Below are 14,767 nucleotides of genomic sequence, written 5' to 3'. Positions count from 1 at the left end.
TGGCATTTTAAGAGTTTTGATTTATGTTAACACAGCAATTCCATCTGTAATAAACATTCCAAAGTATGGGTTTAAGAGTAATCTACAGTATTTATTTGTGACATAAACACTTACCTGCAATGCATTTGAGAATCATCTTAGATTTAACTCATACTGTACATTAAAGATATTATGCTTCAGACACAACAAGGTCATCCCCAAGGTGAAGACTGTAGTGATGGTTGGGGTAGGGGGGAGAGGGAAGCGCAAGTAGTATGGCAACAATTTTGGATTTAAAGGTGGAAAAATATCCTATATTTCTCCTAATAAATCTAGATAGCATAGTTTCTATATTAAATTATATTATAAAGTGTCTGTGTTCTGTTTAAAACAGTATCATTGCAATGCCATTGAATAATAATCTTAAAAACATGATCATGACAATAGCATAAAAAAGTGACATTTTTAAACGGATTTAGTCAAACTACATTCATTTCAGGTTTTCTCAGGCTCCCTCAAAGACACAAAGAAGAAACAGAAACTCTGTGGATAGATAGCTTTAGTCTCTGCAGTTGTCTGTCCTTAACCTACATTCACATTAAAATAAAATAAAAAATGTATTAGGAATTAATCTGCATTATATTTTTGAGTGGCAGTAGGCTGCTTCCTCTCTCCTGCAGTAAAACTTACAGGAGAGGAGATAGGGGAGGAAAATTCCATGAGGATCCCCTCATGGAGTTTGTCCCCATCATTCTGTCAGATGGACAGGGATCCATGTAGATGCTCTTTGCTCTGTGACAATTAATCATGTTACCTAAATCCCTTATCCTAATCTGCCTGGCCACAAATTACCCTCTAGCTCCCCCAAGTGGACCATTAAGATAGAAAGCTTTTTATGACAGGTTTCAGAGTAACAGCCGCGTTAGTCTGTATTTGCAAAAAGAAAAGGAGTACTTGTGGCACCTTAGAGACTAACCAATTTATTTGAGCATGAGCTTTCGTGAGCTACAGCTCACTTCATCAGATGCATACCGTGGAAACTGCAGCAGACTTTATATACACACAGAGAATATGAAACAATACCTCTTCCCACCCCACTGTCTTGCTTTTGCTATGAAATAGTGCACAGGAAAGGTCAGCTCCTCAGCTCATGTAAATTGACATGATTTACAACAGCTGAATATCTGGCTCAGAAATGTTGTTCTTTTCATTACTGTGTCTTGTACTTATGTATTAGACAAACCCGTTTTTTCTTAGCATATATAATATAAAAATAGAGATTTTTTTTAAGTGAAATTTTAGTACTCTTGGAAGTTGGCAGATCGACAGCTGGAAATGTTTGTACAATATTTATTGGCAGAACAGATACAGCACAAACAGTGTACAGTGGAGTATATTTAACAAACAGTAAGTATAAATAAAATGTGCTTTTAGGAAACAGGAAGTTATGTCCTCCACATAAACTGTGCCAAATTAATGCCCTGATTCCTAGTTTTCTGAAGCAAAGTTCTTCTGTCTATAAACTAATAGATAATTTGTAAAGGTATTGTCAAAAGCTATTATTACCATATTATTTCCTCCTTCAGTAGGAAGGAACGAATTCTGGTTAAGGTACTGGATTGTGACTCAGGAGATCTCTATTCAGTCCCGTGTCTGCAAAGAATTCTTTGTGAATTCAAATAAATCACTTAATCACTCTGGGCCTATCTTCTGTTGGTATGTCACATCCCTTTCTCACACCTGTTATCTGTCTGATCTATTTAGTTTGTAAATTCTACCAGGCAGCAATTGCTCTCTTACTGTGCTGCTATACAGTACCTGGGACAATGAGATCCCAATCTTAACTGTGACCTTTAAGTATTATACCGCAATTAATAATAATAACAATATATGTGGCCAGAGAAGCATTATTTATATTGATATATCCTGTTCAGGGGGTCTTATTAGTGGTAGATGAGGTAAGTTTTCAAAATGCAAAAATGTAAAAAAAAAAAAAACAAAAAAACCCCCTATGCCAGTAGCTAACAAATTAATCAGACTTGCAGTAACAATATCTCTCTGTGGACAGAAGCATTTGCGAGGGTTTAGTAGAAATATTTCAAACTGATCTTGCTGAAATCCAGACTCCATTCACAGTTCTGTAATATGATTTTGGTTTTATCAGTCATCTGCAATAATCCTCAATGGGCAAGTTTTCACTCCTTTTAAACTTGGCAAAGGCACATCCATCAAGGATATCCATCACAAACTGCTACTTAATTAAAAGACTGCTGAAACAATAGTCATGAGGACTAGACAGGCGTACCAATAATATTTCAACCTACAGAATTTCAGTGGAAGAAATTTCAACCTCTTTGCTCATTCCAGAATTATTTGAAAGTCTACCTCAATTTTCTTAAATGGCTGCTGACCTGGTTAATGAGAGAGATAAGGTAGGTGGGGGAGAGTAATCTGAAAGTGAACATTTTAGTTCACTGTGTACATGGCAAATTCAGCACCTTTAATTCCATCATGCTGAAAAGGTAGTTAAAGACTTTGGCATAAGCATTTCTGCCAATATAAAAACAAAATTTTAATTAAATGGCTCTAGCATAACATCTGCGTTTAGTGCCATATAGAGCCCAGTTTATTGCTGGTGTAAGAAGAAAGTGAAACTTCAGTGAAACCAAGAGAGGGGCACTCTCTTACACCGATGGAGAATGTGGCCAAAAGTTGGTCTGTTATGGGTAGTATATTTTGGGAAGCAATCAGTAAATTTACCTTAGTAAAATGGTTATAATACTGAAATGTAATACTTTATTATGACACATTGGTACTTTTATTGCTTTTAAATGAGGGCTGTGGGCAAATGTTACATGTTCTTTCACTCCCCTGTCAAAGTTTGGCCCTTAATATTTCTCTTTTTCACTGTGTAATTACTGGCAAGAGGAGTAAAGAAAACATTCAAGAAAAAATATTTAAAATTAAAAATAAAATCTGACCTTATGGAGGGAAAGCTTGTAAATGTGTAAAAGTGGTAAATAATGAAAAAGGACAGGTCACTGATTCAGAGCAATCTGGATCCCTTGATAAACCACCCCAGGCGGAAGCAAACAATATGCGTTTTAATACATTTAAATGTAAATGTATACATCTGGGAACAAAGAATGTGGGCCATATTGAAAGGATGGGAGAGACTATCCTGGGAAGCAGTGACTCTGTAAAAGATTTGGGGGTCGTGGTGGATAATCTGTGGAACATGAGACCCATTGTGACATGGTGGCCAAAAGAGCTAAGGTGACCCTGGGATGCGTAAACAGGAGAATCTCAAATAGGAGCAGAGTGATTATTTTACCTCTGTATCTGGCACTTGTGCAATCGCTGCTAGAATACAATTCAAGAAGGATGTTAATAAATTGGAGAGGGTTCAGAGAAGAGCCAAGAAAATGATTAAAGGATTAGAAAACATGCCTTGTAATGATAGACTCAAAGAGCTAAATCTGTTTAGTTTAACAAAGAGAAGGTTAAGGGTTGACTTGATTACTATATACAAATACCTTCAGGGGGAACAAATATTTAATAATGGATTTTTCAATCTAACACAGAAAGTGATAACATGATCCAATGGTTAGAAGTTGAAGCTAGACAAATTCAGATTGGAAATTAGGTGTACATTTTTAATAGAGTAATTAACCATTGGAACAATTTACCAAGGGTTGTGGTGGATTCTCCATCACTGACAATGTTTTAATCAAGATTTGATGTTTTTCTACAACATTTATGGCCTGTGTTGTATGGGAGATCAGACTAGATGATCACAATGGTCCCTTCTGACGCTATGAAAAGTAAGAAAGGGTGCCTGGAAAACATGGGGTATGTTATTTTAAATGGATGCTGCCCTGCAATGTTTTGCTTATGTATCTCTAACTTACAGTAGGATATCTTGTGTGAAAATGAAATAGGCCCATTATTTAGCTTCGCCACACACGTGGGGGAGGGATACCTGAGTGCTTTGAGCACTGGCCTGCTAAACCCAGGGTTGTGAGTTCAATCTTTGGGGTGGCCATTTAGAGATCTGGGGTAGAAATTGGGGATTGGTCCTGCTCTGAGCAGGGAGTTGGACTACATGACCTCCTGAAGTCCCTTCCAACCCTGATATTCTATGTCCCTGGAATAATGGATATTCCAGTACTTCCGGGAACAGCATGGGCCTGCCACTGCTGGTGTGACCCTGCTCCCAACAGCATAGCCTCACGTGCAAGCAGTGTGTGAGGTCACACTGCACTGAGAAGGGGACATTTTTAGAGGTGTGCGCCTCACCCCCATTAGGCTGCGAGAGCAGGCGGGAGGGAGGACAGAGAGAGCGGGGGCGGGGCCAAGGGTGTTCGCCCGAGCCCAGCGGCGCCACAGCAGGTGACGTAGGCGCCTGCGAAGAAGCCTGCTACTAGGCCGCACTGCATTGTGGGTCCGCTGGCCTGAGAGGCGGGCACCATGGGGTGTCCCCTTTGCCACGTGATAAGCTAGTTGACGGGGATCAGCTGACTGGTTCTCACGTGACCTGGTGCTGCTCGGAGCCTACACTGGGAAGCCGGGGCCCCGCCGCGATGGTGGAGCCGGGCGGCGAGGAGGAGCGGCCGCTGCTGGACTCGGCGCAGAATGACTGTCCCCCGCGCAAGGCGCTGCCGCCCCTGTGCGACCCGCGGCGGCTGGCCCACCGGCTGCTGGTCCTGGCCCTCATGTGCTTCCTGGGCTTCGGTAAGTCCCGCCTGTTGGAGCCGCCCCAGCGGCAGCCAGCCTCGTGCGCCCTCCCCCCGCGCCAGTTGTTGGCTGCGCACCTGCCCCCCAGTTCCTTAGAGGCCGGGCTGGGCCCGGGCTCCTCATCCGCCCATGGTTAGGAGGGCGGTGGAGCCTCCCACTGCCCCTCCCGCGCAGTTCCTTGCATCGGGTAACTCCACGAGCGTAGCCGCGGCGCTGCTGGGGCGGGGGCTCCCTGCAATATCTCTAACGTGTTGGTGGGAAAAACAAGGCCCGCAACCTCGGGCCCTGTCGCCACAACAGGGTCCTGGGGCCGGGTCCCTGTTATCCCCTGGCTTTGTTCCGTCTGCCTTCCTGCGACCAAACCGTGTCCCCGGCTGTCAACACTAAACCTACCGCCCTTCTCCAGCAGCCCTGTCCCGTCTGCACAGGCAGGAGCCAAGCCTGTTGCCATAGAGAGGATTAAAAGCCCTCCTGGAGATGAACCCTTACTTTTTATGGCAGGGCTTGTTAAAGTTTCGGAGGCTGATAGGTTTAGCATCTGTTCTTATTCTTCCATCTTAAGTTTTAAAAACTCTTCTACATCAACCTTCCGTCGTGTTTTATTTTCTTTCAAATTTGAGATGTAACACTTCCCTCACATGAATTTTGCTGTATAGGCAGGTGCTAAGTTGATTTTCTTTTGGCCTTCCTTGTTTTTCACCACACTGTGCCAAAACAAACAAACCCATTATTGATGTAAATGTGTTTTTCTTGAGTTTGAAGGTTCCATACATTCTGAACAAGAAAATCCTGGCTGTGTCTGGTCTATTTGCCTGCATGGAAATTATCACTGCACACCAAAATCACTGTCTACCTTTCAGTTAGTATAAACCAGGGGTCAGCAACCTTTCAGAAGTGGTGTGCTGAGTCTTCATTTATTCACTTTAATTTAAGGTTTCGCGTGCCAGTAATACATTTTAATGTTTTTTAAAAGGTCTCTCTCTATAAGTCTATATATTATATAAATAAACTATTGTCATATGTAAAGTAAACAAGGTTTTCAAAATGTTTAAGAAGCTTCATTTAAAATTAAATTAAAATGCTGCTCTTATGCTGCCAGCCTGGGGTTCCGTTCACCTAGGCCGGCAGTAGGCTGAGCGGGGCCGGCAGCCAGGACCACTGAGCGGCTCAGCCCGCTGCCGGTCTGGGGTTCCGTCCGCCGGTTCCTGCCAGCCAGGGTCCCGGCTGCTGGCCCCATTCAGCCCGCTGCTGGTCTGGGATCCGCGCCCTGCCCACATAGAATGGGTACCTACTTTCTCCCTGGTTCTAGCGCATTCTCCTCCCCCCCCCCCGCACTGAGCTGAGGGTGGGAATGCACTGAACACAGGGCTGGGGGTGAAGGAGCAGACTGGGGGTTGGGGTGTAGGGTCTGGCCAGGAGCTAGAGTGAGGGAGGGGGCTCAAGGTTGGGGCAGGAGGTTTGGGTGTGGAGTGCTTACCAGGGCTGCTCCCATTTGGTGTGAGGGGTACAGGTGGGAATATGTGTGTGTGGGGAGGGGGGGGTTGCAGGACCTCCCGTTTGGTGCTCAGGTGGGGATGTGGGGGGTGCAAAAGTCAGGGCATGGAGTGTGGGGGTGCTGGGTATGTGTGGGGTGTGCAGGAGTCAGGGCTGGGGTATGTGAGAGGGGTGCAGGGGTCAGGGCAGAGGGCTGGGAGTGTGTGTGAGGGGGGGTGCAGGGGTTGGGGCTGGGGGGTGTGGGCTAGGGTCGTGGGAGTGCTCACAGCCCCGTGCCCAGAGTGGCTCACAGCAGGGGGCTGGAGGGGATATGCCCTGATTCCACCCCCAAGGCCCTGTCCCCACCTCTTCTCCGCCTCCTCCCCGGAGCGGCGCTGCTTCTCCCCCTCCCTCTGCTTCTCCCCCTCCCTCGCAAGGGCCATCAGCTGATGAGTGGCAGGGAGGAGGAGGGGCAGGAACCCAGCATGCTGGGGGAAGAGGCAGGGGAGGGGGGACCTTGCCTGCCCTGCAGCAGCAGCCGGGAGGACCAAGCTTCTTCACCCTGCCCCTGCGGGGGGAGGGGGGACGGAGAAGATCGGGCTGGGGCGGACAGGATTTTTAATGGCACGCTACTGCCTGCCGGGGTCCCGGCCGCTGGTCTGGGTTTGGCAGCGGGCTGAGCGGGGCTGGCGGCTGGGACCTGGCAGGCAGCAGCATGCCATTAAAAATCCGCTCACGTGCCATACGTTGCCGACCCCTGGTATAAACTCTCACAGCTTGTGATTGTGATATGACTGTCCTCAGAGTTGAGAAGTTTCATTCCAAATGATCAAGGGTTAAAACATGTTTAGATATGTGTTAATAATAGTGGTCATTGTGCACTGAACTTGATGCTAACAGTATGAAGAGAGACATTCAAGTTAAATCTTACTTTACTAATGATTTGAGTTACTAAAAGCTTAATTCACTTTTCTCTTTTTGTACTTTTATTTTCCTTGCCCAGGTTGGATGGAGTAGTCCCTTTTGTTTTTCAGTCTGACTTTCTGGTGCAGTGCTACAATGTTTAAATTGTGAACACTGCACAGGAATATATGAATCCAAACACCCTTTCACTGAGGAGTTTTAAAAGTAATTAAAACATTTGCAGTCGGTTATACAGACATTTCACAAAAGTAAAACCTGTCAGAAGCATGGACACCTTCAGTTTAAAGAACCACATTTTAATCAAATGCCATTTTATGTGATTTTTGAAGGTTCATTGCTTATTCAGTACAGTTATGAGCAGATTCCTAAGAGCAGGAAGGGGCTCCCTTTATCAAAAAAAAAAATTGGCTCCTTTATGAGCACTGGCACGTCTTGTATTTTTGCAGTAACAAAGTTTGGGTGTGGTTAGTGTAAATGCAGAACAATAAGATGTTCCAGCCGGGCAGTAATGGTTAAGATAAGTGTTTCTCTGTTCAAGGGCCCCATTTATACCTTAATGATGCTGTGGTATAAAACAAATTTAAAAGAAAAACCCTTCCAAAAAGTTATATCTTGCATTAACATGAAAGAGAACTTGCTTTATTCACAAGATTAGTTACTGTTTAAGTATGTGAATACTTTATATTATCTGCTTAATTTACCTCCTAGCAGTTTGGTAAACAAACTGAAGATGAATGTCACTGGCTGGATTTTTTTTTTTTTTAAGTTTAGGAAGACTTTTTTTTTAACTGGAAAGAATAATAGTTTTAAAGCTGTTAAAATAGCACTGTAAATATACCATTGCTGTTTTATTTGTAAATTTATCACAAACGTTTGCAATATTCTTCATTAAGTTCTGAGAGAAATGAACTTAATAGACAGAAATGGAAGCAACTTCTATTATCTATGAGATGACTTCTTGCAAATGTCATTAAAATGCAATCCAATGTGATTGTACAAAGTAGCTAGATTGTCTCTATTAAGATAATCTTAGTTTTGTATTCAGTATGTCTAAATAGTGTATCTAAGCTTATTTAGTATCTTCATTCTCCTTGTAGGTAGCTATTTTTGCTATGACAATCCAGCAGCTCTGCAGACTCAGGTTCAAAGGGTAAGTGGCGAAAATTCCTTATATATAATAACCGACTCTTCTGGGGGGATTGTTTTCAGTAATAAGCTTACTTTTGAATAACCTATCAAGAGAACTTTAACCATGCATTAGTGGAATGGGGAAATCACCCATGTAATTTAGTTAACCAGTGGGTTGATTACTTATCTTTATAACAAGAGCATTGTCAAGTACTGTAGTTTAGGTTTTAAATCTAAAACTACTGTACATGTGCAATACCTGACCTTCCTTATCAAGGTGAGAGCTCATGAACTGGAGTAATACACTCTGTGTACATGCAAATAACTGGATACTCACGAGTGTGACTTTCTTGTGACCCTTCACAGTGTTCTCCACATGAGCTGCAACCTGCTTATCTGGAATAGCACATTTGCATGTCCGTTTGGCAGCGGTCAGTTGCACCTGCCAGCCCCTTTTTATTTTAAAAAGGGGTGATGGGGAGGAGTAGAACTATGACTGAGACTTTAAGTGCTGATTTTTCCCAAAGGAACCATAACTCTCCCATGCTGCATGTATTAAAGGCATTAAGATGATGTCTACACTACGGACCTTACAGCGGCACAGCTGTACTGCTGCAGCTGCGCTGCTGTAAGGTCTCCTGTGTAGCCGCTCTGTGGCAGCAGGAAAGAGCTCTCCTACCAGCATAATTAAACCACCCCAACAAGTGGTGGTAGCTGTCTGCTGCTGACATAGTGCTATCCACACAGGTGCTTTGGTTGGTGAGATTTATGTCGCTCAGGGGTGGGTGTTGTGTTTTTTCCCCACACCCCCTAACAAAAAAACTTTTGCGGACAAAGTGCTAGTGTAGACAAAGCCTAAAGCTAGTGTCATATGCCGGAATAACACACAAATATTGCGTATATTGAAAGTAGCGGAGTTAGAGTTGCTTTGGGAATCATATTTTTATTCAATGACTTTTTACTTTTGAAATCTCAACGACTATATAACATTCAAGTAGCGTTCTGTATGTAGTTATAGATGAGCTTGTGGAATAATGCTGCATAAAATCTACCAGATTCTTCTTTATGTGATTGCAGTAAGCATACAAATGGCCTCTTGCTTTAAAATCAAGGGTGAAAAATGACTGAAATGTCACATTCAGATGGCTCTCTAATTGAAGTTCTCAAACTCTAGAGAAGTAATGACCATCTGAAAATGTATTGATTATGTTGCAAGGAAGAAGTCGAGTATATGCAAAAAGTCTGGGTCATTATTCTGTAACTGGTGATTCTATCTAATTTCTTATACTGTGCTTATCACCATAGTACCTGATCACCTTCCTACAGTGTATTAAGCAGTGTGATTAACATCCATGACCCTTACTCTCACTGAGTAGTATCTGTGCACAAATAATCCCACTCACTTAGTTGGGGCTAGTCATGTGGGTAAATGCTACTCATTAAAAGTAAAAATTGCATAGTTGGGCTCTTAGTAAACCAAAACGAAGAGGAAATAATTACACTCGTGTAGTTTACTCAAAGACAAATTGATATGCAAAATCCACTGGTATTTTGCATGTTGAAGGCTCTCCATTTAAACAGTGTTTATATACCTGTCAAAATTTTGCTTATTTCTTGTTATCTTAACCCTAATTTTAACACTGAACCATGTTGTCTTTCAAGAGATTATAGAAATCAGCTTGGAGGTTAGTTTAATTTTAACATTCTGTAAGAATACAGTCCGCATCTGACTGTTTTAGGGTATTTGCCTTTTGTGTTGCTTGGCACCATTCTTTTGCATGTTGGCAATAAGACTTCTCCTCCTCTATATCCAGGCTTCACTTGTGCTTAGGGTTTGGGGTATGACTGAAATCTTCCAAAAATTGTAGATGTAAAAGCAGTTTTAGGGGCAAATCTAAGGGCTTGTCTACACTACTGCTTAAATCAATGTAACTTACATCGTTCAGGGATGTGAAAAAGCCACCTCTCCAAGTGATGCAAGTTACATCGATCTAGCGCTGGTATGGACAATGCTTAAGTTGGGGGGAGACACTGACATATCTTCCACCTCTCGTTGAGGTAGAATAATTAAGCCAATAGGAGAGCGCTCAGCATAGCGTGTCTTCACCAGACGTGCTACAGGCTGCGCCAATGTAGCACGGTAGTGTAGACTAGCCCTAAGACTGTGCAGGGGAGGAGGAGGCGGAGGCAAGATTTGGGGATCCCAAAGAGAAGGCTTGCATTTGCTGCATCCCATGGAGCCATGCTCTGGGTGGGATCTCCTCTGCATCTCTGGAGGCAAAGCAAGGACCTCGGGATTTCTAGCTAAGACTGAAGTACAGTGACCCCAGGGAAGAGATGCTTTCCACCACCCCTCTCATATTTTCTCTGTCTTTTCTTTTCCTTGTTTTCTCCTGGATGAGCTCCCCAGCATATGAATGATATGTCTGGATTAGAATTTGAACCTCGGGTGGTTAAAATCTCTCATTTCAGACTCTGTCTGCATTGGTTACATTTGCGTCACATTTGGAATGGTTTCTTCACAGCAAGAGCTAGAAACTGGTTTAAAACTAACTAACTTGGGGGGATTTTAAGAGGCAAAAAGGGCAGTTAAGGACCCAACATTCCCTTTGACTTCCTTTTAAAAATCTTCCCATTCAAATTCTACAGAGGCTTTATAGGCAAGGGTTATGCTTTGCCCTTGGAAGTTTTCTGCTTATCTATGGCAATTGAATTTATCAAGACTTGCCTTTGGATTTCTAAACACCTGGTGACAGTTTCTCTTAAAAGGAAGGGTGCGATTTTAATGTTTTAATTATTAGATGCTGTCTTAGAAATTGTCACCTGTCACTGTAATTAAAGTAGTGTTAACTGACACTTTTTGTAAATTTTGCATATTTTTAGGATATGAAGGTGAACACAGCTACGTTCATGGCATTGTATGCCTGGTATTCCTGGCCTAATGTGGTTCTCTGTTTCTTTGGAGGCTTTCTGATAGACAGAGTATTTGGAATAAGGTAAGGATGACAACACTGTCATCTACACTGAAAATGTAGATGAGATTTTTCTGGACATTTATCTACCCTTCTAATGACTTGATCCTTTGAAGTGTGACATTCTACCAGCTTTCACTGAGTTTCTTTGAATGTTTAAATCTGAATAGGCTGCAAAATCTGTTTATAGAAAAATACATTTGTGAAAGAGGGTGAATAATATGTTTGATTCATTTAAAAAAACCCCTTAAAATCAGGGTGATATGTGGTTTTTTTTTTTTAACTTAATTGCATTAAAAAACAACAACCCTGTTTAAAATGAGACTTGAAATTGAAAACTTATGTTAAGGCCTACATTTACTATAATACAGCACAATAATTTAAATAAAAATCTGCTGCATCAGTGAGCAATCCTCAAATTTTAATGTGTTAAAGGGTGATGTAGCTTTTTAAATTATGTACAAAATCAGGGTAAAATATCTTTATATTTTGAAGTCAACTCAAGGTTTATAAGCATCCCAAAGTCATGTACTGTGTGAAGTATTCATATTACAATGGAGCGAATGCTGATACTTTTCATAATGTAAGTACTTTTAGTTGTGCTGAAAATCTTGTGCCTTAATTACTTTTGGGTTTCAGTATCAAGTGTGGAGAGAGTTTTCTTCATGTGGACTATTTTATTCAAAGTTGAGAAACTAACTGGAAGATGAAAAAGCAGGAAAGTTTTTCCTCCTCCAATCTAGGATTAAAAACTAGTTATGGAGAGGATGAGATCTAGTTTTGAGAAGGCAGGCCAGATTTAGGTGCCTAGTGGGATTCAAAAGTGTCTTAGCTCAGTAAGCACATTTACTTTAGAAATTCTGGTCCATAGTGATCTGAAATGATCAGTCAATTTGTGAACTACAGCTGATACTTCCATTCTGCTTAATTACTTTTGGTAAAGTTTTTTATATATCGGCACATGTAAGGTGGCTTCATAAAGTACAAAAATGCATTTTAAAATACACCTTTTAATTGAATTTCAATTTCTATCCAATTGACACAAATACTAAGTGAAATACAGTAATCTAGCAAATCAGAAGTGTGTCATGCCATTTTCTAACATAACAAAATGTAAAAATTAAGAATCTGGACAAATATGTTAGTTTATATAACTGCTTAAATAAACGTTTATAGATTTAGTGTATTCTTCAGGCTAACAAAGTACTAAATTTAGTGGAAGGGCTATATTTGTTGCTAATCAATGTGTTTGAATGGTTCATTCTCAGTCTTAGCTGTTTTCCTAAAGAAAGACTACATCAAATAATATGTGTACACTTGAATCTAGGGATATGATTCCCCGCTCAAGGAGACACACCTGCGCTAGCTCTGATTTAGCTAGCATGCTTAAAAATAGATTGTAACTGTGGAGGCACCAGTAGCAGGATGGACAAGCTGCCCCAAGTATGTACCCATCAGAGACCCTCGGCATGTACTTGGTGATGGCTAGCCCTTCCTGTGGCTCATGCTGCCATACCTGTGCTCTGTGTTTAGCACACTAGATCAGAGCTAGCACAAATGACTCCTCAGGTAGGAAATTACACCCTAACTCTATATGTAGACATACCCCAGGTACAAATATAAAACAAGAATAACACTTTTAAATCAAGGTTACCTGCTTGTTGATTTAAGCATGATTTGAATTCAGTGATTTAAATCAATTCACCTTGATCGGAAATATTTCACAACTTTAGTTTTATGGTTTGTGTACTAAGGTATACTATATACTTATTTACTGAGAAACTGTTCCAAAGTTCCAAACTGTTCAAAGGTAGGCAGATAGATTCCCATATTTAATACAGGCTTATTTAAAGAGGAGTAGTGTCTTAAAAGCTGTACTTCAAAAATAGTACTGTGGTGTTTTTTAAACTTCTGGGTATATGAATCTCTTGTACATTCAGTAATAGTATGAGAGAGTCTGCAAGTGGAAAAACTGCATAGGAGCTTTGATTCCTCCAACCTCTGAAGTAAATATTCACTCACTCGCTACAGAGCAAAATGATTAGATTTAGTGGGAATTTTGACTACAAAGTGCTGAATGGTGCTCATACATTGTGGAAAGAATACATTTTCAGTTTTTTAAAAGTAATAACTGAATCCCGTTAAAAATGAGGCATATGTGTCCTTTGCTCTGATGCTTCCTTTGGGCTTGGGTGCCGACCAACCCCCTGCTCTGCCCCTGCCCTGCCTCTTCTTGCCCAGTTCTGCTGCTCCTCTGAGTGCGCCCTGTCCCCGCTCCTCCCCTCGCCCCACATCTTGTGGAGCATGCTGTGGAACAGCTGATGGCGGTGGGTGGGTGGTGCTGGGAGGAAGGGGCAGGAGCTGATCAGTGGGGCTGCCTGTGGACAGGAGACCTGTGGGGTGGGAGGGAAGCTGGCTGCTGGTTGGTGCTAAGTTCCCATGGAGTCAGCGCCTATGGTGTAATGTTTTCACTATATTCTAGTTATGTCACTTCATTGTTAGAAGGAAGGCGGTATGACACATAACATGAAGATTAAAGTTACAGGTTTTAATGTATTGGAAACTGATCATGGTACTTGAAAACCAGAACATGTGCACTTCTGTTTCTCAAATCTGTTAGATACATGTCTGGGGTGATATGAACACCAAACCTAGTATAAAACAAAGGATCAGTTATTGTTTGTAAAGTATAATCCTAGAATAATAGAATCGTAAGACTAGAAGGGACCTCCAGAGATCATCTAGTCCAGTCCCCTCAATATGTTTACACATTCAATTTTAAAGTTTTGGGGATGGAAGTATGGCATTTCTAATACAATTAGTGCAACAGATGCATCAGTAACACAAAGAAAGCTTGTATGAAGAGTGCCAGACTTTTTTTTTTACTGCTAATGATCAGATAAGCAATATTTAGCCAGAGAGAGCTCTAGCATGTCCATGTAATAGGGAGTTTTCTGATGTAAATTCTCTTAAATAGAGCTAGAAGTCCCGAGCCATGCACTGAACATATGTACTCTTCCAAATAACATTTCTGTTTGTCACAGACAATAGCAGTTTCCTCATCCTGGAGCACATAGTTAGTAACAGGTAGAAAAGTGATCTCTGGGCAGTTTGATGTAAATCTCCAAACCTAAGAACGCTTCAGAAGCACTTCTGTTTTTAATGTGTAGTAGTGTTAAATATTTTCAATGTACTCTATTATCTCTGGCTTTAAAGTTTTAAATATCTCAAATTTTCGTTGACAGGTTGGGCACCATAATATTTAGCTCCTTTGTTTGTGTTGGACAGGTAAGTGCAAACAAAAGGGGGCACAACAGGCTGTCTCATGATGTTGAAGGGTTTGCTGAACAAAATGCATAATCTGTGCTAGCTAATATGCATTATGCCTTTCCATAACAGTGTGCATTTCAGATAGAGGGTTGCAGGCAAAAACCCGGCTAGGATTAACAATTGTGGAGTTGCCTTAAGAAACCCGTAGAGGTATTTTCTAAGATATATCTGCCTATATTTTGTTCAAATTAAAATTCCTTATTATTGCAAAGCAGTTATTTACA

The 14,767-nt window shown here is 41.6% G+C and overlaps 1 protein-coding gene across 5 annotated transcripts in view; it reads left to right on the top strand.

Moving 5' to 3' along the window:
• The first annotated feature begins 4,464 nt into the window (after window positions 1-4,464).
• The window catches only part of MFSD1 (major facilitator superfamily domain containing 1), a 35,554-nt gene continuing 25,251 nt past the window's right edge, over window positions 4,465-14,767 (top strand). For 2 of the 5 annotated variants that reach the window (XM_073359550.1, XM_073359547.1), the window contains exons 1-4: window positions 4,465-4,713; window positions 8,211-8,263; window positions 11,125-11,237; window positions 14,459-14,501. In XM_073359550.1, coding sequence (XP_073215651.1) covers window positions 4,563-4,713; window positions 8,211-8,263; window positions 11,125-11,237; window positions 14,459-14,501 — 360 coding nt within the window. In that variant the 5' untranslated portion in view covers window positions 4,465-4,562. Of the gene's footprint in view, window positions 4,714-6,744; window positions 7,318-8,210; window positions 8,264-11,124; window positions 11,238-14,458; window positions 14,502-14,767 lie in introns of those variants that run through there. The other 3 variants (XM_073359546.1, XM_073359549.1, XM_073359548.1) reach the window with 3 other exon arrangements.

Source organism: Lepidochelys kempii, chromosome 9, assembly GCF_965140265.1.
Source record: "Lepidochelys kempii isolate rLepKem1 chromosome 9, rLepKem1.hap2, whole genome shotgun sequence".
Classification (NCBI taxonomy): Eukaryota; Metazoa; Chordata; order Testudines; family Cheloniidae; genus Lepidochelys; species Lepidochelys kempii.
This window is presented reverse-complemented; position numbering and strand designations above follow the sequence as displayed.